The 21,281-nt window shown below is 38.6% G+C and overlaps 1 protein-coding gene across 1 annotated transcript in view; it reads left to right on the top strand.

The window, feature by feature from the left end:
* The window catches only part of ABCA13 (ATP binding cassette subfamily A member 13), a gene marked incomplete at its 5' end in the record, with an annotated part of 529,302 nt that overhangs the window by 263,417 nt on the left and 244,604 nt on the right, over positions 1-21,281 (top strand). The window contains 3 exons of the mRNA XM_084247732.1: positions 4,779-4,975; positions 9,047-9,204; positions 10,425-10,652. Coding sequence (XP_084103858.1) covers positions 4,779-4,975; positions 9,047-9,204; positions 10,425-10,652 — 583 coding nt within the window. The remainder of the gene's footprint in view (positions 1-4,778; positions 4,976-9,046; positions 9,205-10,424; positions 10,653-21,281) is intronic.

Here is a 21,281-nt window from a genome sequence, read left to right as displayed (position 1 = left end):
TGATTATGGCTTTGTAGTAGAGTTTGAAGTCTGGGAGTGTGATGCCTCTGGAATACCCATTGTTTTGATGCTCTCTTTCCTAATAGAGTTGGATAGTTTTAAGTTGCTTCTTTATTTAACAAATAATAATTTCATTCTATCAGTTTTTCCAATACAGCCCTTTGTGTATGTTTTGCTATATTTAAGGTCACTATTTTCACCCTCCATTCATTCTATTTTGCTTCTATAGCTTTCTCTAGTCTTTGATTTCATTTGTTCAGCTCTTTACATCCAAAATCTCCATTATTTTCTTATTTAAAAATTAAATTTCTAAGATATTTTCATTAATGTTATCTAGTATTATTAATTTGTTTTTTTAATTTTTTTTTGCATCTCTTGAATTGGATTTCCTATGTCATCTTGTATCACTTTGTCTTATATTACTGCATTTTCTTCTATCTCTGATTTTCTTTGTGATAGCAATTTTACTCTGTCTCATGTCTTTGTGATTGGATTCTGGAGAGTTGTTCTTTCTTCATGATGTCATGAGGTTTCAAGTTCCATTTATTATATTTATTTATTTTTAAAAATATTTTTAGTAGGTACTTATAAAGTTGACATATTTTACTCATCTCACATGTGGCACTGTGGTTTGATTTTTTTTTTTTTGCCTTTGATATTGTCCATAAATGCTAAGACCTATTTTTTCAATTGTTGAGTTAGCAGTATAAGAGTGACCAGCTACTGGGCAGTGTATTTGTGCACTGCCGATATCCTTCCTCCCTCAGGCTCCATACCCAAGATTCTTCACTCCATTTTGACAATGTAATTCATGATGTCAATACAAGTCCTGAGTGGTAGAGATAGGAACTGCTGTCTAAAACACATTCCCTGTTCACCTTAAGGGGAACTGGCCTGTATGGTTCCCCCGGTTCTCCTTTGTGGGTTTCACCATGTTCCAGGGTATGTGCCTCTGTACTGTTTTCCACTCTGGCTTGACTACTCTTGTGCTTTCCCTGCTTGTGTGCTGTGACCTCACGGCCATAAGCATCTTATGTGAGAAAACTTTCTGAGAAGCCAGGCTAACTGTCACTGCTGCGTCACACCTAGTTTTATTTTTCTTATATGATTATTACCACATGGTTTCCTATATTTGCTTGTCTTCCATTCCTTTACACTAGATTGTAAGTCCCTCTGTACAAATGTTTGTTTCATTTTAGTATATATATATATAGGTGTGTTTGTGTGTGTATATAGGTGTGTATATATATATAGGTATATATATATAGGTATGTATATATATAGGTATATATATACATATACATACACTAAAATGAAACAAACATATGCATATATATATACATATACATACACTAAAATATAACAAACAAACAAGGATATATATATATATCCTTGTATACACACACACACACATATATATATATATATATATATATATATATATATATATGTTCCTTGAATAGAATGACTGAGATGGTGTTACTTTCTTACTAAAAGCTCTACCATGTTTTCTTATTTCCCATATACTGACATTCATACTTTAGTTTGGGTGTGCAGAAATGTCACTTCCTTTCCTCATCTGAACTTTCTAATCCTGCATCCATGCTACAGCAGCTTCCCTGCATGTTACCTAGCAACCAAGCCAATTTACAGAAAAAACAATCACAACAAGATTGTGTTTTAAGACAGCAGTTGTCAATTAGAGGGAGATAAAACTGAAAACATCTGATTTAGAGGCAACGCTATCTGAATTAGACTCTAGGAGATTCACTTGGTTTCATTAACACACAACTTAATAAAAATGTAAGCTCAGTTAGAATGTATGTTCAGGGAGATAGGATCCCTGGTAGAATATTTAGAGTAAATATTTGCCAAGACTCAGGTAATTACTGTTTTGTCCTTATTTTTGGCCTAGAGAAGATAAGTCAAAAAAAGTGCTTTGCTAGCCTTTAAAATCAATGATGTTGTTGTATAGTTAAAATTTGCTCTTAGATTCCTGGTGTATAACATGGAACTCAAGTAGGAAACCAATTTGTTTGACTGAAGGGAGATCATCAAGGGCAGCAGTTCAGGAGACAAGAGAAGAGGACAAAGGATTGATCCCTGGATACTCCAATGTGAAGAGAAGAGAATGGACTAATGTAAAGTGACCAGTTAAGGGATGGGAAGGAAAGACCACTGTAAGCAGGAGACAAGTCCATTAAAGAGGAAAAAGTGTTCAAATGCATCACATGCTGTTGTGGTCAAGTAAAATGAGAAGTTAGAAATGACCTTTGGATATAGTCTGTGTGTTGTGCAAAAATCCCAGGCCAGTTAGGTTTGCAGTCAGTTCTCACAGCCTCCAGGAAACTAGCACAGCAATGAGAAGGATGAGGCACATGAATGTCAAGGCTGATACTACAATCAAAGGGATGATCCAAACAATCCTCCCCGGAGAAAGGCAGCTTATTATTCCAGAGTTATTCTTTTCTGCTGAGCAACTCCTTCCTCTGTCTATCAGGCCCTGGCATCTTCTCTCTGGCATTCTCACTCTTAGTCTCATGTCCTCTTGTAGGCTTGTAGTCTTGTAGTAATGCTGCCCTTTAAGCCATTGTCTCCTGGCACAGGTATATGTACTTACATATGTGCATGTCCATGCTCTCTGGGTCCAGTTATCCACAAACATAGGCATGCATGCCCCATGCCCACACCTCTTAGTCCTGGGCATCTATGCTGCAATCTGGGAGGAGCGCAAGACCACAGGTGGCAGCTGAAGAGGCTAGCAGTAGAAGGGCAGAAAAAAGCCTGATAACTTCACTTACACTTCAATATGGAAGTCATTTGTGATCTTAATAAGAGCAATTTAGTTGCATACTGGGGAGGAAGGTCTTTTTTATGTCAATTAAAGAGAGAATAGGAGAGGAATTGGGTGTAGTAATTTTTCTCAGTAATTTTCCTACAACAGGGATTAAAAAATGGGACACTATCAAGATGTAAAAGTGAGGTAAAGGGAAGGATGTTTTAGATAGAGAGCAAGTATATGAGGGAAACTCAAGAGAGGGTGACTTGCTGAAGCACTTTCCTGTACATGGTAAGGCAAGGGCCCTAAAGGTTTGGGGAGGGACTGGCTTGTGAGAGTCCAGTTGGTTCATTTAGGATCCTAGGAGCACCAACAGAGCTTGTGGACATCTAACTCATGAGAAAAAGAGGAAAAATATCATGTGATTGGTAGAAATAGGAAATTGAATTTTGTAGGGTTGACTGCATGGAAGTAGGGATTGACTGACAAAAAAATGGGATCAGAAGAGGATGTCTAGTTGTAGTTATTAGAAGTGACAAGACCCAGGTTGTATATTGATTGTGAGTATGTGAGATAGGGTTTGTGTCAAGAGAATGGAGAACTTTTGAATTTAATATAACAATTTAATTTGGATATTGCATGTTTAAGGACATCTGATTTCTTACTGACTTGTTCTTCTCTGCTGATTTATCTCTGGTTAATATGACAAAGTTGGGCATAATAAACTTGCCCACCCTTTTTTCAATGGAATTACCTAGATGGGGCAGTAATGGCACTAATTGCTATTGAATAGTCAAGACAGTTTCCTGCTGAAATTGAACAACTTGTCTTCTCCAACTGGGGTCTTGTCAACAACGGGAGCATCTCAAAAGTAGGGACAAACATTACTGCTATAAATTTAGGTTGAGATTATCCCAGCAGGAAATTTACTGTACCACTTGGAGAAAACATATGGTAGAGAGTGAAAACTGGGTTTAATAAGACAGCTTAAGCTTTTTCGAGGTCAGGAAGGGATATATATATAAATAATAAAACACACTTAGTAATCAGTTAAGCAAGTCCTTGGGATTTCACCCAAGTATTTGCTGAGGATTCCAGAACTTTCTGGTACCCAAATCTTCATAAGGTGTGAAACCCTTAAATTTCCTCCTGTTTGACTTCTTTCTCTCTGATTACTTGTTGAGTATCATCATATCTTTGTAAACATGTCTTCAGCTCAACAGGGAAAGCATCCACTTGGTTTGAGTGCTTAGGCAAAGGATTCTGGAAGACCTCCCTTAACAGGTCTTTAATAATAATTAAGTAACAAGAGGAGTTAGTGCTCATGTGGAGTTAACAGGGGCATCATCGTGAGGTGTTAAGTAAGAAATGTTATTTATAAAAAAGAAATTGGATCCTTAGAAAGACCAATAGAAGCTTCACGTAGGGTGATATTTTTGTACTGGGTGTCTTACATCTGGAACTCTTGAGATTGAGAGATAATAAGAGGGCTTATTTTCACATAATGGATTCTGATAATTTATACTTTGCTTATGGTTTTTCATGAAAACTTCCCAATTACTCAACTAGGAAAGTGAACTTATAAAAATTTAGTGTATGTGGGCTAGAGTCAAAAGATTTCTCAGACTCATCCTTCTGCTGAGTTTTGGAGCTGGGCCTCACTTTGCTTCTTCAGGTCTTGAGAGGATAGACATCACTTGGCAGGAAGTATGAGTGAAATGAAGAGAAATATTTCTCCAGAAAGGAGGCAACATTACTTTTCAAGAACAATTCTTGACTAATCCTGATAACCAGGCATGGTCTATGGCTGTCCCATGAGAATCTCAAGGTCAATGTTGCTATGTTCAAGACTCATGCTCATATTGGTATTCAGGCCTTGTTGATGTATCTGTTGTTTATAAAAGATTTGGTTACTGTAGGTTATTATATTTGGAGTGAAAAATTGAAGCAAAACATAAAGAAGTTCAGGGAAAGAGTGAGAGATTGTTTCTCATTTCAGAACTCTTGAGGATGTAGAGTTAACACAGCACCAGCACAAACGAACCCATACCCTCTCTGGTGGCATGAAAAGGAAGCTATCCATTGGCATTGCTTTTATCGGCAGATCAAGGACTGTGGTTCTGGATGAGCCCACCAGTGGTGTGGATCCTTGCTCCCGCCGCAGCATCTGGGATATTCTCCTTAAGTATCGAGAAGGTAGGAAGTGCATATCATTCTGTTTTGTCTTCCCATAATATTGTAATGCAGGACAAAGACTGCTGCCAAGTACAAAGAATCAAGTCCTATTTCCATGAGAATACAGTAACCTTTTCAGGAAAAGAAATTTTCACAGCAGTGTATAGAGATATATTCATTATATAACATCACTGTAGTGCTACAAATCACCTACTTTGTGTTTGATCTATTAAATTGATAATAGCAGTGGTGTTCAAAATGTATAATATCCATTATTTTTGTGGCAGTTGTATTCATCATAACATATTGTGTTGCACTGTGGAAATATCAAAGAAGCATCCTTGTTTTTATCTGAAATAATCCTTCATTTTCTCAGATGAAAAACTAAGGCACAAAACAATAGGGATGTGATTTGCTGATGGCCACGGATGGCATTCATAAAGCCCAGCATGGAATTCCAGCTTTGTTTAGAGGTTCTATGTTGTTCTCACCTGTGTTATGATACACTTGTAATTTAGAGTCCTTATATACAGTTACAAATTTCCAACTTCTGATTCTTCTGCAGTTCTGATAGGTAATGAGCATCACTATAGTTATTTCATATGGAAACACTTTAACTTGGAAAGAAATATTGGAAATAGAAAAATATCTTGATAACATAAAAGTAGGTATCTTGGCAATGTAAAAATATGCATATAGGTGGCAGGATTGATGTCAGATCCAGTAAATCCTTGTTTCACTTTTCTCTGGTCTTTTTAGTAAAATATCTTCTGACTTGACCAGAAACCTCTACCTTCTTGGGAGAAATTAAGATTTGCAAACAGGGAAATGCAAAGAGAAAAATAGAAAGAAGTTCATTTCTTCAGCAGTCAGAGGTCTGAGATCTACACTTTGGGATTGAAGAGATGTCCCTCTCTCTCACTTAGTTTGTCAAAAGGCTGGGGTCAGAAGGAAGAATGGCTCAAAGGAGATGTGAAGAAAAAGGATGTGAAAGAATCATCCTTTCCCTTTCCATTTCACCAGTTGAAGGGGGTGTAGAAGGAGAAGACAACAAAAGCAGGAAAATTGTGTGAGCAGATGTGACTTCTCAGATTTTTCTGGGCCTTGGCCTAAGTGGGAAATTTCTCAGAAAATGGAGGCTTGTTTTATTTGGTGCAGCCACACCAAAGTTTGTAAGGCTGAGGCTTCTAGTGCCCAGAGAAACACCAATAGCTTGGGTTGCAGCTTTCATGTTCCATGGACTTTGGCAAGGAGAGGGAGGCAGTGTCTGCAATGGGATGAGGTGACCCCTTGCAGCTAAATGGGAGTCATTGCAGATGTTCAGGAGCTGGTGGCCAGTGGATCAGGTTCACTGAAACTAACCTTTTCAAAAGTCCCTGTCCCAGCAATAACTATGGAAAGGAGAGCACCGGATAGTCTTGGTCATCATCAAAAGACCAGAGGATGTTGACCACCCTGTGTCAGGAGTTCCATAAATAGCCATAAGATCACAGAGTCCCCCTTTCTCCACTTATCTAAGTACTTTATGGTAAAAAGGAGAAGCAGCAGAAGTGAGAAATTGTGAATGTTTTGTTCAAGATTCACTAGAACTATCTACAGGGACTGACAACATTTTAAAATAAAACAATTAAAACTGGACTAAAGAATTTCTATGTCATCCTGACTGGGGCCTGACAAAAAGAGATGAGAGACAGACAAGTAAAATAGATTCCACCATCTCTGCACATGTGAATGTTGCACATGTTAAGTACCTAAGCCTGCTACTTTTGTTTATTTTTTAAATCTGAGATAAGGTCTTTATTTATTTATTTATTTATTTATTTGTTTATTTATTTATTTATTTTTGTTATAAATTTTATTTTTATAATTCCCCATACAACTGTGACCCCCTTATTTTGACCCCAATCCCTCCCCTCCCCACCTCCCACCCCCATAGAGTGTCTCTGGTTCATAGTTGTTTGTTGATTTTGATTTTTACTTTCTTATAGTTATTCTTTTTCCTGGTCCCTTATTTAAGTTTTCTAGATTCCTGCTATGAGTGAGACCATCCAGTATTTTTCTTTTTCTTTCTGGCTTATTTTGCTGAGCATGATCCCTTCCAGCGCCATCCATGTTGCTGCAAATTGCACCCCCTATATTTATAGCAGCACTGTTTACGATAGCTAAGCTTTGGAAACAACCCAAATGCCCCAAAATAGATGACTGGATCAAGAAGATGTGGTACATATACACCATGGAATATTACTCAGCATTCAAAAAAGATGAGATGAGGTTTTCAAGGGTCAGCTAATGCTTTGAGTTGTAAGCAAAAAGGTAACTTTAAACTGAAAACAAGATACAATATATGTCTCAGAGACAGACAACTTTCATTAAATTTTGTTGCTATATGTTAAATATTTGTTCACAGTCTTCTGTCATTTAGCAAGGATTTTTGTCTTTGGAGTATTCCTTGGGCATAGTCTCAGAACTGACTGAAGTGCAAAATCAATAGAATGTAAGTAGATTAGATAGGTGGTGTTAGAAAGAAAATATGTTTTAAGAATCAAAAAATTTCTGGAAGTAGCTCCAAGCCTTCAGGTGACTAGTTTTGTGAAACAGATCTAAGGTTCAGCAAAAACAAATGTTCCCAGCTGAGTAGAAAGAGATTCTTCCATCAGAGCACCAGCTCAATGTGCCTGGAATTTTACCTGTATATGTCTTGCTTAGTGAATATTTTATCAACTACGTAGCCAGTGCTCTCAGCGCTCTCATGGAAGGTTAATGTGAAGGAAAGTCACCAAAGCAAATGAGCAAATACAACTAAATTCCCCTGTACCTACACTCTTGTTCTGTGCTTCCATATGATCTAAATTATAAAATATCCAATTCCCATGGGATTCATTTTTTTTTGGGGGGGGATTCACTTTTTCCATTTTCAAATAGAGATAGTTACACCATCTTGTAGGATTTTGGGAGAAGTATATGTACTTTCATGAAAGTGTGTGACTGTCTATCTGGTACATGGGTGCTCAATGACAGGTTAGCAATATTAATATTAAAATTAAAAGGGTGAATGTGGGGTGTATCACTTTTGGATATAAGGAGAAATAGAACTTACCCTCTGAAAAGAGATGGAAATAATAAAGCAGTGTCCTGCAAAGTAATTCTTTTTAAAAAAATATATTTTATTGTATATAATTCTTACATATTTTTTCATCTTTGCACAATGTATGCATTTTCATTTTGGTTATATTCCCCATACAATTGCACCACCCTTATTTTGACTCCAGTCCTTCCTTTCCCCACCCCTAGCTTTCCCTGGGGAAGAAAAAGGCTCAGATTTACCTTCCCCAAGGAAAGCTTGTAAACTTAATCAGGCACTAGAATTCACAGTGGACATATGAATATTTATTTTTGTAAATGACCATATCTACAGCTCAATGGAGCCTTTCTTCCTGGGAAGGTTCTAGTTCAAGTCCTATATTACCCACTCACTGCCCTTGCCCATCTCCCTGACTGGCCCCTGACTGCTATTGGCTTCTCCAGGTAAGTGACAGATATTCTGCCACTGTGATGTGAATGAACCCCTGATTCTAGATATCTGCATGCACCATGTCCTCTGTTCCTGCTGTAATACAGCACCTGTTTGATTTTCTTACACAATAGCCACATCTATAGAATACAGCTTCTTCTTAAGTATATAGTCAATTACCCAAAGAGGAATGGGTTGGACTTGAATGTCAGAGGAGAGAGAGATACCTTACTAGGTTTATCTGTGTATTTCTCCTCTATCCACCCTTTGGCTGCCTTGAGACTTATAGAACAAGGAGAATAGACACAAGGACTTTGTATTTTGTGCCTCAGTTTCACCCCTAGTGCATATCAAAATACCCAAAGGATATTTTGGGGAGACAGGAAGAAAGCATGTCAGTGCCTCACATTTGTGACCTTACCATTGTTGCTTCTCCAGGACCCATTTCCATTTTTATTGCAATTTTAAGACTGGTTATGATCTTCAAATGGTTTCCCGGAGCTGTCATTGAAGGACAGACTAGACTCTGCTCCTCAGGGCCTTCATCATGCTAATACTGAGCCCCCTTCTCTTGGTCACAGGTCGGACTGTCATCTTCACCACCCACCACCTGGACGAGGCTGAGGCACTCAGTGACCGTGTTGCTGTCCTTCAGCAGGGGCAGCTCCGGTGCTGTGGGCCTCCCTTCTGCCTGACCGAGTCCTATAGTCAGGGGCTCAGCCTGACACTCACAAAACAAGTATGGCATCTGGTGATCAAGTGATGCAGAAGTGTCCTTCCTGTGTGGGGCATAAGGAATGAGTGTTTACATATTAAAGTCAAGTTAACAAATATTTATTCTGGATGGAGCATGGGACTTACAATAATATAATGATAATAAAAGGGTACATGGTTTCTGCACATGCATGGGGAGCGCAGTGCATGTGGAGGAAAGGATGTTCCCAGGAAAGAAACAGAAACCATCACATGAGGTCTAAGAGGGGTGGACTAGCAGCTGCTGAGGAGCTGACCACAGTGCTCTGGGGTCAAGGGAGGTGAAGGTGCAGGGAGTGCTCTGTGGAGGGCCCAGACAAGGGTGGACTGGTAAGGGAGGCTGTAAGCTATGTGGAAGCCTCAGTGGGCAATTGTCTAGTTGCCAAAATAAACTATGGCTGAGCAGGACAATAAATCTCTTACTCTGAGGTACATTTTGATCACCTAAGGTATCGGGTGAGGGCAGAAGCACCTGATGGTAACATGCACTGCCCCAGTTGTCTCTACTCGGGTCATGTTAGACATATCTTACATGCTCTAGAAGTATTTTTATGAAAGTGACACTTGCTTTAGGAAACTGAAACATGACCATAATGCAGAAACAGAGTGGCATAGAACCTGAGATGTGAAATTTGTGCTCCTGAGACCCCATCTTGGTCTAAGTGTTAGTTATTGTCTTGTGTCCATGGGGGAAGTCAGACGGGGCTCTGGGTTTGGGATTCATGAGTGTGGGGGTTTGAGCCTCCCCACTTTCAATGCCTGTTTCTGACTTTGGTGGTCCCTGAGCAGCTTATTTGCTTCCTCTCTAATTCAAGGTGAGCATCTTGCCATCCTGAGGTGAAGTCTTTGCTCCTGGGTGGAATCCTTGCCTCCCTTTTAAGAAGACTCAGCCTTGTGTTCTATAGTCCTTTTGCCAGGACAGAGTCCTCTTCAGGGTACTCCCTGGGCAAGGGGAAGCTTTATGAGATTACTGGTGGACCCAACTTCCCAGTAATGAGTTGGGCCTATGGATTTCTCTGGGCCAGGTTTATCCTAGACACTTATGTTACAAGGAAAAAAAAAAAAAGGAAAAGGTACAATGTATTGTTTAATGACAATTCTGAAATTTAAAATAACTTGCTAATGAATAAATGTAAAATTGGTTGATAGAGATTTGCAGTGTTTGAACTTATATTCCTTGCTGTTTCCTCATTTTTTTTTTAATAGCCTGTTCTGGAGGAGCAAGACCTGAAGAGCATGGCCTGTGCTACATCTCTGATACAGTCTTATATCCCACAAGCATTTCTCAAAGACAGCAGTGACAGGGAGTTGACCTACACTGTCCCCAAAGATGCTGACAGGACTTGCTTCAGAGGACTCTTTCAGGCCCTGGATCAGAACCTCCATCATCTGCACCTGACAGGCTATGGGATTTCAGACACCACATTAGAAGAGGTATGCAGAGGCATTCAAACACACTTTTCTTACTTATGCTTTGTTTGCCACTCTGTATTCAGTGACTAATGTGTGCAAAGGCAGTCAGAAACGGGGTGAGATGGAGAACATTGTGCATTTGAATTTATTTGCAACTTCTGGTTGGTGTCAGGGCTGCATAAACCAACTATGGAATCAAATACACCTGGAGGTAACTATGGTTCTTTAAGGTACATAAATATTTTTATATTTGAGAATTTGTGTGTCTTTAATCTGAACAATTTTTTTCAGTAGGTGGCTGGTTGCCTGGTCATGCTTCTTCCCCTCTTGGAGTTTTTGTACTCTTGACCTTCTTTTGCCCATGAGCCCATGACCCACATGGACAAAGGTGACATGCAGAAGGTCAGGCACAGAGTCTTCCTGGTAACTGAGGTGGGCCTGTAGGTTTCCTCTTGCCAGGTTTATCACCATTGATTTATATTTTATTTTATTATTTTTTAAAGATTTATTTATACATACGTAATTGGGGTGTAGGCCAGAGGTACAGGGGCAGGGGATGAGAGGATACACCAGAGACAGAGTGGGGAGCAGAACAGGCTGAAATACAATGCTGAGGGGAGCAGCAGGCAAACAGGAGAGGTCTGCTGCATCATGTGGTTAGCTTTTTGGCTGGGGATGGAACTTGTGCTGCAGTAGCTGCCAATAACTTCATAGTGCTGAGACTTAACCCCTTGCACCACTTAGGAGGCCCCATAGACTTATATTTTAAAACAAAACAAAAACAAGGAAAAGGTATCCTTGAATGTCTGTTGCTTACATAAAAATTTTTGATTTTGGTGCTTTGAATTAGAATTTCAAAATAATTTGCTCATGAATATATGTGAACTAAGTTGCTGCCTCTTCAAAGAGAGGCACCATAAGTCTTGCTAGTAATTCAGCTCTGCCCTGTCCTCCCACTATGCTTTGTAGCTCTCCCTCATGACCCTTCTGGACTGAAGTCATGAGATGTCACCCCCTGGTGATGAGATCTTTGAGTTAATGTGATTCTTTCTGCATCAGCATTCCCCAGCATGGTTCTTGGCAACAGTGGTTGCTTAGTAAATATTTTCTGAATGAACAGTGTGCAGGGATTTTCAAAGTTACCTCTAGCTTCTGGGAGTAGCATGGTGTTGTGGAAAGGGTATGCTTTTTGCCCCATCTATGCCTCCTAATATTTACGACCTTGGGGGAAATATGCCTATATACAAATATGCCTCCTAATATTTACGACCTTGGGGGAAAAAATCACTCAACTCTTTCGAACCTCAGAATTTGAATCTTTAAGGTGGAATAATTACAATGCTTTAACACCCATTCTGAGGATTAATGATAATGGCTTAATGCCTGAAATAAATCAGTCAAACCGACACAGGGACTTCTTGCCTTGTAGGGTATGAAATTGTTGGCATGACTTAGGAGTAACAATAGAATTAAATTACATGTATGCTTCAGGAAAACACATTTTTCCATCCATGGCTTAGAGACAGCAGTCCTGCCAGTGCTGACGATCTCCAGCTCCCACCTAGGACAGTGCCAGTCAGGGATGGTTTGCAGTTCTCCACAGATGTGGGTATTCAGAGTCTTTCATTAATTAAAGCCCCCCTCAAATGTGGCTCTGCTACACCAACACATAAACACACATACACACACACATACACGCACGTGCGCACACACACACAAACGTCTCATCTTCTGAATTCTGGATAAATCCAAATATGATGCCAGCAATCTACTAATTTAGAGGGTTGGGGACTTTGGATTGGTGTGAATCACAACTTCCTTGAGTTGTTTTGCAATAAAATTCCTGGAAATCCCCTTAAACAGAACATAAGAAAACTGACTTGCTGACCAAAAGGAACATCAAGGTGCTGCTGTCACTCTTGACCTTGGTCACACTGGCCAACTGAGGAAGTCAATGGCTGTTCACATCCTAAACATTAAGAATTTCTAACTTTTGGGCCTCCCCGGTGGCGCAGCGGTTGAGAGCTGGGTTGCGAAGCTGCCTGCGGCCTCTTGCAGCGCAGGATCGATTCCCAGCTGCTCCCTGGCCACCCACCGAAGGAGGGTCCCACATGGCAGCAGACCACTCCTGCCGCCCGCTGCTCCCCTCAGCAGTGTACTTCGGTCCTTCTGCCTGTTCTGCTCCCTGCTCTGACTCTGGTGAATTCTCTCACCCTCCCGCGCTTCTGACTGTACCCAGTGATTGTATAAATAAACAAACAAATAAACAAACAAACAAACAAACAAACAAACAAATAAATAAATAAATAAATGGTTAAATAAATAAATAAATGAATAAATCATAAAAAAAAATTCTAACTTTTCACAGGATTTCCCCCAGTAGAAACTGAGGTTTTCCTATTTTCCTCTTATCCTCTTGAGAGATGAAGACCTCCTTCAGAGAACCCTTGCCTGAAGAACAGCCTTTGAAAGTTCTCCTCCCTGAGGTTCTGATTGAATAAAGGGCGTTCCCAGCATCTGGAACACAGAGCCTCTGCTTTGGAATCCTAACTCCACACCATGAGCCAAATGTGTCTCCCTAAACTCTGCATCCATTATTGAAAAAACAGTGTAGAAAGGACCAAAAGATGGAACTTATGGAGTCGACTCCTGACATAATGTTGAATGTGCTTTAACTTCACAGGGATCTACAGAACATACCCCTGGAGGAGCCACCAGGCTGGGAGCATCCTTGTGGTGGGATCCTCACAGTCATCCTCACTGTTCCCTGGAGTCCTGTGGCTCTCCCCTTGGACAGAAATGCCCCCTGCCTGCATACCAATGTATAGTTCAGGATCAGGGGCTGGTTTTGTGTTTGGTCTTCTTTTTTTCCCCACAACCTGACTCAGAGACAGCCCTTCCTATCTCCTCCAGGTTTCTGCTTGGCCCCCCCAGCACAGGAGTCCCTGTATCCTCCACTTCTCTGATTTCTACCCCTACCCAAGATCTCTCTTTCCTGGAGATCTGGATCTATTAGGGCCTTGCTGCTCCATTAGCCCTTTCTTGTTCAAACTTTTAAATTAGACTTGAAATTTGATTGCATGTGCCATATTTTAATGGAAGTTATCCAATGAACATTGTTTATCTTCAGCAGTGTTCATTTTTCCTCAACTATTATTTTTATTGATATATGGTTTCAGCAATATAGTATTCTATCATGGAGCTCCTCAGTTCCCTGTGTAGAGCACTGAAGTTGTTTACAGGAGTTCAATGTCATAAAAAAAATGATATGCACACCTATGAAGAGAGGTCCCACCTTCATCTCTTCTGGCTTAGAGGTGAAATTCTGGGTCCAAAATATGAACCTAAGACCCACCATCTTGTAAAATAATTGATTTCCGGAGTGAATGTACATATTTGATGTCTCATGCTTTTCTTTATACCCCTCATGATCTTTGCATCATTTTAGAAGAAACTGTATCTTTCATTCACATTTAACATGACCTGATTTATTGTCATTTTTTTTCATCATTTCCTAATCCTGCAATGAGAAGTGTAAGTTAATGTGTGGGGTTGTAGCTTCACTGCTTGCTGTCAGAGTGAAAAAATGGACAAATTATTTGGACTAGAGAATCATTTTTCTCGTTGTTGAAATAGAAACATCTTTCTTAATTTTTAAAAAAATATTTATTCATTTATTTATTTATTTATTTATTTATTTGTTTGTTTATTTATACAAGCACTGGGTATAGTCAGAAGCACGGGAGGGTGAGAGAATTCACCAGAGCCAGAGCGGGGAGCAGAACAGGCAGAGTGACGAAATACACTGCTGAGGGGAGCAGGAGAGGTCTTTTGCTCCATGTGGGATCCTCGCCAGCAGCCAGGGATCAAACCGGCACTGCAGAGGCTGTGGGCAGCTTTGCAGCCCAGTGCTCAACCACTGCGCCACTAGGGGAGGCCCTCCTCTCTTAATTTTTAAATACAGTTTTTTTTTGAATTTATAATGTAATATAATATAATTAATTTAATATAATATATAACTAAATTCAAATTACAAGTTGTAATATTATGCAAAGGTAAAGAATTGTCAACAGTACTTTTTCTGCTATTTATATCAGAAATACACGCACAGTGGTATATTCTGAAATTAATCATATTCATATTTTAACCTATATTTTAATACTATGGTAAATGTTCTGAAAGTTATTTTTACCAAATATTTCTTAAATATTCCTATTTCCATTAGTCTTCACTTTTCTTTCAAAGTAATTTTATTTATATTTTATCAGTCAATTTTCCTTTTGAAAATTTTCTAATCTCCTTCTCTTTTTATTTTTTTAAATTGTATGCAGTGGAATTCAGTACTAATTTTGACAAAAGCATAGGATTATGAAACCACCACAATCAAGATACTTAGCAATCCCATTCTTAGTGCTTCCTTTTTCTTTTTTTTTGCAATCATAAAACTCAAAAAGTCATCTATTTAGAAGGATGAGATTAAGATGAAATTAATAATTCTTAAAATAAGTTTTATTAATACTTTTATAGTCACAAAAATATTTATTTTAGTCACTGCAACATGACTACATTGTTGACTTCTTAAAAAAAAAAATCATCCATGCAACTTGCCTCTTTAAAAAATGAATTTTCTTCTCCCAGATTCCCTATGTGATATTCCTGCTGATAATCACCCAAAAATAAGTCAGCCAAGAAGCAACAGAACCAGCAACTCATATAATTTGGAGATTTTTTATGTGCTTTGTCAATTTCTTGCAGTTATTTCTACCTGCTATGTTTAGTACATGCTCAGCACATAATTGGTGCTAAATTGATATTGATTGATTAGATGTCAACTATCTCTTCTTCCCTCTCCCACAAATGCTAAAAAATAAGCTATCTGTATTGAGGACAGTCATAAGCAAAGGATTTGGAATACAGAATGTACACAAAATATATTTCAGATATGAGATTTAACAAAATATAATAGTATAGTTTGAGAAATGTATCTTAAATTAGAAAAAAGATTATGCCCTTATAAACTTTCTTTTGTTTGGTATAGTCCATAGAGTATCTATCTCGACCAATTTTGTGTCTTTACACTTGGCAAGTATTGACTTCCTGTCTTGCGTCTTTTATTGATCCACAGTTAGCATGTCTATAATCACACCTCACTTGCTTTTTCCTTTGTTGGTCTGCGTTTTGCTCGGTGACTTTACAGGGAGTGTGGAAGAGATGCTAATGAGCACTCCTGACTCTATATCTGGAAAGCAGATTTCGCTTTAAAATGCAATATACTTCTTGTAAACTATGGCTGCTAAATAGAACCTCAAGCCAGTGAGGCACTTTCACCTCCAAGGCATGGAACTGCAGAAGAAGCTAGCAAGGAACGATGTTTACTTTGTGTAGGGCTGGGAACCAGGAATTGCCAGAAGGCTTGTTGGGCAGATGAAGCACATTTGTAGAGATCTTTGATCAAGACAGAATCTTGAATTTTAGTAGTGTATTTTAAAAGACTAATTTTAGAGATATGTCAGGCTTGCAGTATTATTGAGCAGATGGTAGAGATTCCCCATGCCCCCCATAATCACATAGTCTTCCCATCACCAACACCATAGTACACTTTAATAATTTTGAGGATTTTGTAATGTCTAAAAAGATCAGACTGCCTGTGTGAGAGGGGCAGTTTCTCCCTACCCTGCTTTTATTTTTTATAATTTTTTTTTGAAGAAGTGGGGTACAGACCAGAGTCATGGGCAGTGAGAAGATTCACCAGAGAAAACAGGGAGCAGAACAGGCAGATATACTGAAATATATTGCTGAGGGGAGCAGCGGGTGAGGCAGGAGAGGTCTGCTGCTCCATGTGGGTTGTTCCTCAGCCGGCCAGGATTGAACTTGCGCCACAAAGGCCATGAGGCCACGGACAGATTCATAGCACTGTGCTCAACCCCCTATGCCAGCAGGGAGGCCCCACCCTACCCTGCCTGTTAAGCTCTATTTAGTAGGTTCCTTTATACCTCCTTCAAGAGCTCTCTGGATGCAGCCCCTTGGGTGAATGAACTCAACTGCCCCATCACATTAGTATTAAGGAGTAAAGTATGAGCCCCAGATGAAATAAATCAAATCTACAGGGGGCATAAGAGTCTGACATTTATTTTATTTATTTACTTTTAACAGTTGTGAATAATTTCTCTGAACAAAAATTCCTATACCTTCTTCACCCATCAAGTTTCATTTGTCCCAATCATGTCCTTAAGAGCAAAATGATCCAATCCAAGATCACAAGTTATGCTCCCTGCACACACATCACTGTGCATATGCTGCCAGTTAACCTGCAAGGCTCCTCAGTTTCCTTGCTTTTTGTGGCCTCCATGCTTTGAATATTATAGAGTGTTCATTTTGTACAGTGAGCCCCAACAGGGGTTCCATAGACCCGGTTCTATGTTTTGGCTGGAATATGACAGGGTGGGGGCTGGCTGTCTCATTGCTTCCCACTCCTGGTGTGTGAGCCTGTCTGTCCAGATAGGTTCATTTGGTCATCCAGGTTGGTCGATATTTGGTAGGATTTCTCACTCTTTCATTTTTCCTTCTCATTCTAAGGTTTATTCTCCTTTTTGTTTCATTTTTAATTGTTTTTTGAAAGATTTATTTATTTATACATACAAGAACTGGGGTACAGGCCAGAAGTGTGGGGAGTGGGAAGACTCACCAGAGACACAGAGTGGGGAACAGTGGGAGAGACAGGAGAGGTCTGCTGTGTCATGTGGGTAGCTCCTGGCTGTCTGGGAATTGAACTAGTGCTGCAGAGGCTGCAGGTAGCTTCACAGTGCTGTGCTTAACCCCTCGTGCCACCAGGGAGGCCCCCTTTAATTATTTTTTGAGGATATATTTTGGTATTTCATTGTGTATATATAGCCACATATTCCAAATCTACACATTTTCCCTTGGGCATTTAAGGTGTTTCCACAAATTGGATATTGTACACAGTGCTGTAATAAACATAGCAGTGAATATATCCCTTTAAATTAGTATTTTTGCACTCTTTGGGTAATCCTAGAAGTGGAATTGTGGAATCATATGTAGATCTGTTTTTAATATTTTGAGAAAAATCCATATTATTTTCCATAGGGGCTGGACCAGTCTACATTCCTACCAGTAGTGCAGAGTTCCATTTTCTCCACACCCTTTCCAACACTTGTTGGTGTTGGTCATTTTGATGTATGAGATGGCATTTTATTGTGGTTTTGATTTGCATTTCCCTGGTGATAAGTAATGATCAGAATTTTTTTTTTTCCATGTGCCTTTTGGCCATCTTTATATCTTTGGAGAAGTGTCTAGCGTCTGAGTCCATTTTTTGATTGGGTTGTTTTCTTTTTATTAAGTTGTATAATTTTTTTGTACATCTTGGATATCAGATCCTTATGAGATATTTATTGTGAAAATATTCCTACCATTCAGTAGGGTGTGTTTTTGTGTTGATGATAATTCTGCCACTGTGCAGAAAAATTTTTTAAAGATTAATTTTTATTTATTTATGCATACAAAACCTGGGTTATAGGCCAGAGGTGAAGGAGGTGAGAGGATACCCCAGAGATAGGGTGGGGAACAGAACAAGCAGATTGACTGAAATACACTGCTGAGGGTAGCAGCAAGGAGACAGGAGAGGTCTACTGAGCCATGTGGGTAGCTCCCTAGCCAGTTGAGGATTGAACTTGTGCTGCAGAGGCTGTGGATATCTTCACAGTGCTGTGCTTAACCCCTTGCACCACCAGGAAGGTCTGCTACAGCTTTTTATAGTATGGTTTGAAGTCTGGAGTGTGACACCACCATTCCGTATTGTCTGATTTGCATTGGCTATTAGAGTTTTATCTGAATTTCAGAAAGTTTATTCTAATTCTTTAAAAAAATGTGATTGAAACTTTGATAGTGATTGCATTGACTCTCTATATTACTTTGGCTAATTAACATTGTTAATTCTCCTTACCAAGTACAGGGAATATCTTTCTATTTCTTTGTGAGTTTTCCTATACATTTTAACAATACCTTATAGCTTTCCTTGTGCAAGTCCTTCACTAGCTTTGTCAAGTTGACACCTAGGTATTCAATTCTTTTTTTTATGCAATTGTAAATGGGATTGCTTTCTTGATTATTTTTCTTCTAGCTCTTTGTTTGCTATAGAAATGTAACTGACTTTTATAAATTTATTTTGTAAACTTCCACTTTACTGTATTGAGAGACCATGGTGATAGTTCATGTGTGAATGGGTGGTGGGGATTTCACAGGGACTATATGAAAATGAAAATGCGTGACTAAATAAAAATGCATACATTGAACAAAAATGAAAAAAATGATGTAAAAATATATAAAATAAAAAATATTTTTGTTGGTGTCTTTAGGGTTTTCTATATACAGTGTGTGTCATATGCAAATGGTGAAAGTTTTACTTCTTTCACAATTTGGATTTTTTTTAAAGCCATATTTTGTATGGCTTTCTAACATAGTGTTTCTAATGCTATCTTGAATAGTAGTGGTGAAGTGGACATCCTAGTCTTATATCAGACCTTAGAAGAAAAGCTTTCAGGTTTTCACCAGTTTGATGTTAGCTACAGATTTTTCAAGTATGGTCAGTATTCTGTCAATGCATGTTCCATTTATCCCCATTTTTGAAGTTTTTTTTTTTTTTTAGTCATGAATAGATTTTGAAGAATCTTTTCACATGCTTTTCCTGTATATTGATAAGCTCATATAATTTTTATCTTTCCTTTTGTTTATGTAGTGAATTATGTTGATTAACTTTTGGATGATGAATCATCCATCATCCTTCTATCCTTTGTTTTTAATTTTTAAAGTCTATATTTTATTTTGTTTAATATCTGCATAATTAAATAGTAATTTACTGATGGGCTAAAACTTTTTTTTTCATTTTTCTATTTTAACATTTATCATTTTTTACATTTTTAGACAATATTTGCTTTCCCCACCCCCTCAGATTGAGTCTCCATAGAATTTCCTTCCCCAAAGCACCCATGCACCATCACCACAGTCACATGTGCTCCTCCCTCCCTCTCACCCCTCTTCCTCTTCCTCCCCTGCAGTATGTCTCTGGTTTATAATGTCCGTTTTTGCTTTGTTGTGTTTTGTACTGTTATTATTTTTTTTACACTGATGTCTTATTTGGTTCTCCTATATTCCTGTAATAAGTGAAACCATCCAATATTTTTCTTTGTACTTCTGGCTTATTTCACTGAGCATAATTCCTTCTAGCTCCATCCACATTGCTGCGAATGGCACAAGTTTATCATTTTTGATTGCTGAATAATATTCCATTGTGTATATATATCACATCTTCTTGATCTGATCATCTATTTTTGGGCATATGGGTTGTTTCCAGGTTTTACCTATTGTAAATAGTGCTGCAATAAACATAGGTGTACAGGTACTCTTTTTAATCACTGTTTTTCTGTCCTTTGGGTAGATCCCTAGTAGTGGAATTGCTGGATCATATGGTAGTTCCATTTTTAGTAGACTGAGGAATCTGCAGACAGCTTTCCAAAATGGTTAGACCATTTGCACTCCCACCAGCAATGTAGGAGAGCTCCTTTTTCACTGCATCCTCGCCAACATTTGTTGTTGCTTATTTTTTTAATATGTGCCTTTCTTACTGGTGTAAGATAGTATCTCAGAGTAGTTTTGATTTGCATTTTCTTGATTATCAGGGATGTTGAACATTTTTTCATATGCCTGTTGGCCATTTGAATTTCCTCTTTGGAAAAATGTCTTTTGAGTTCTTCTGCCCATTTCTTGACTGGGTTGTTTATTTTGTCTTTGTTGAGCCCTGTGAGTTCTTTGTATATCATTGTGATCAGTCCCTTATCAGTTGGATGGAGTGCAAAGATTTTTTCCCAATCAGTGGGGCGTCTCTCTGTTTTGGTTAATGTCTCTGTGGCTGTACAGAAGCTTTTCAGTTTGATGTAATCCCAGGTGTTTATCTTTGTCTTCACTATCACTGCTTCAGGTGATGAGTCTTTAAAGATGTTTCTGAGATGTATATCTTGTAGTGTTTTACCTATATTTTCTTCTGTATGGTTTCAAGTCTTTTGTCCAGATCTTTTATCCATTTTGAGTTGATTTTTGTGCATGGTGAGAGGTAGTGGTCTAATTTCATTTTTTTGCATGTGGAGGTCCAGTTTTCCCAGCACCATTTACTGAACAAACTGTCTGTGTTCCATTGCATATTCTTTGCTCCTTTGTCAAAGAATAGTTATTCATATAACTGTGGCTTTATTTCTGGGCTCTCTTTCCGTTTCCATTTGTCTGTGTGTCTGTTTTTGTTCCAATACCAAACTGTTTTAATTATTACAGCTTTGTAGTATAGCTTGAAGTTTGGAAGTGTGATACTTCCTTTCTCCTTTGTTTTCATCAGTAGGGCTTTGGCTATTCATGGTTTTTTGTGGTTCCATATGAATTTCATCATTATTTCTTTTATTTCTTTGAAGAATGCTATTGGGATTTTTATTGGAATAGCATTGAATCTGTATATTGATTTTGGTAGGATGGCCCTTTTAATAATGTTGATTCTTCCAATCCCTGTGCAAGGGATGTCTTTCCATTTCTTTGTGCTTTCTTCAATTTCTTTTACAGCATTTTATAACTTTCTTTGTATAATTCTTTAAC

This window comes from Talpa europaea (assembly GCF_964194135.1).
Source record: "Talpa europaea genome assembly, chromosome: 11".
Lineage (NCBI taxonomy): Eukaryota > Metazoa > Chordata > Mammalia > Eulipotyphla > Talpidae > Talpa > Talpa europaea.
Note: the sequence above shows the minus strand (reverse complement) of the source record. Positions and strands in the feature narration are given on the sequence as shown.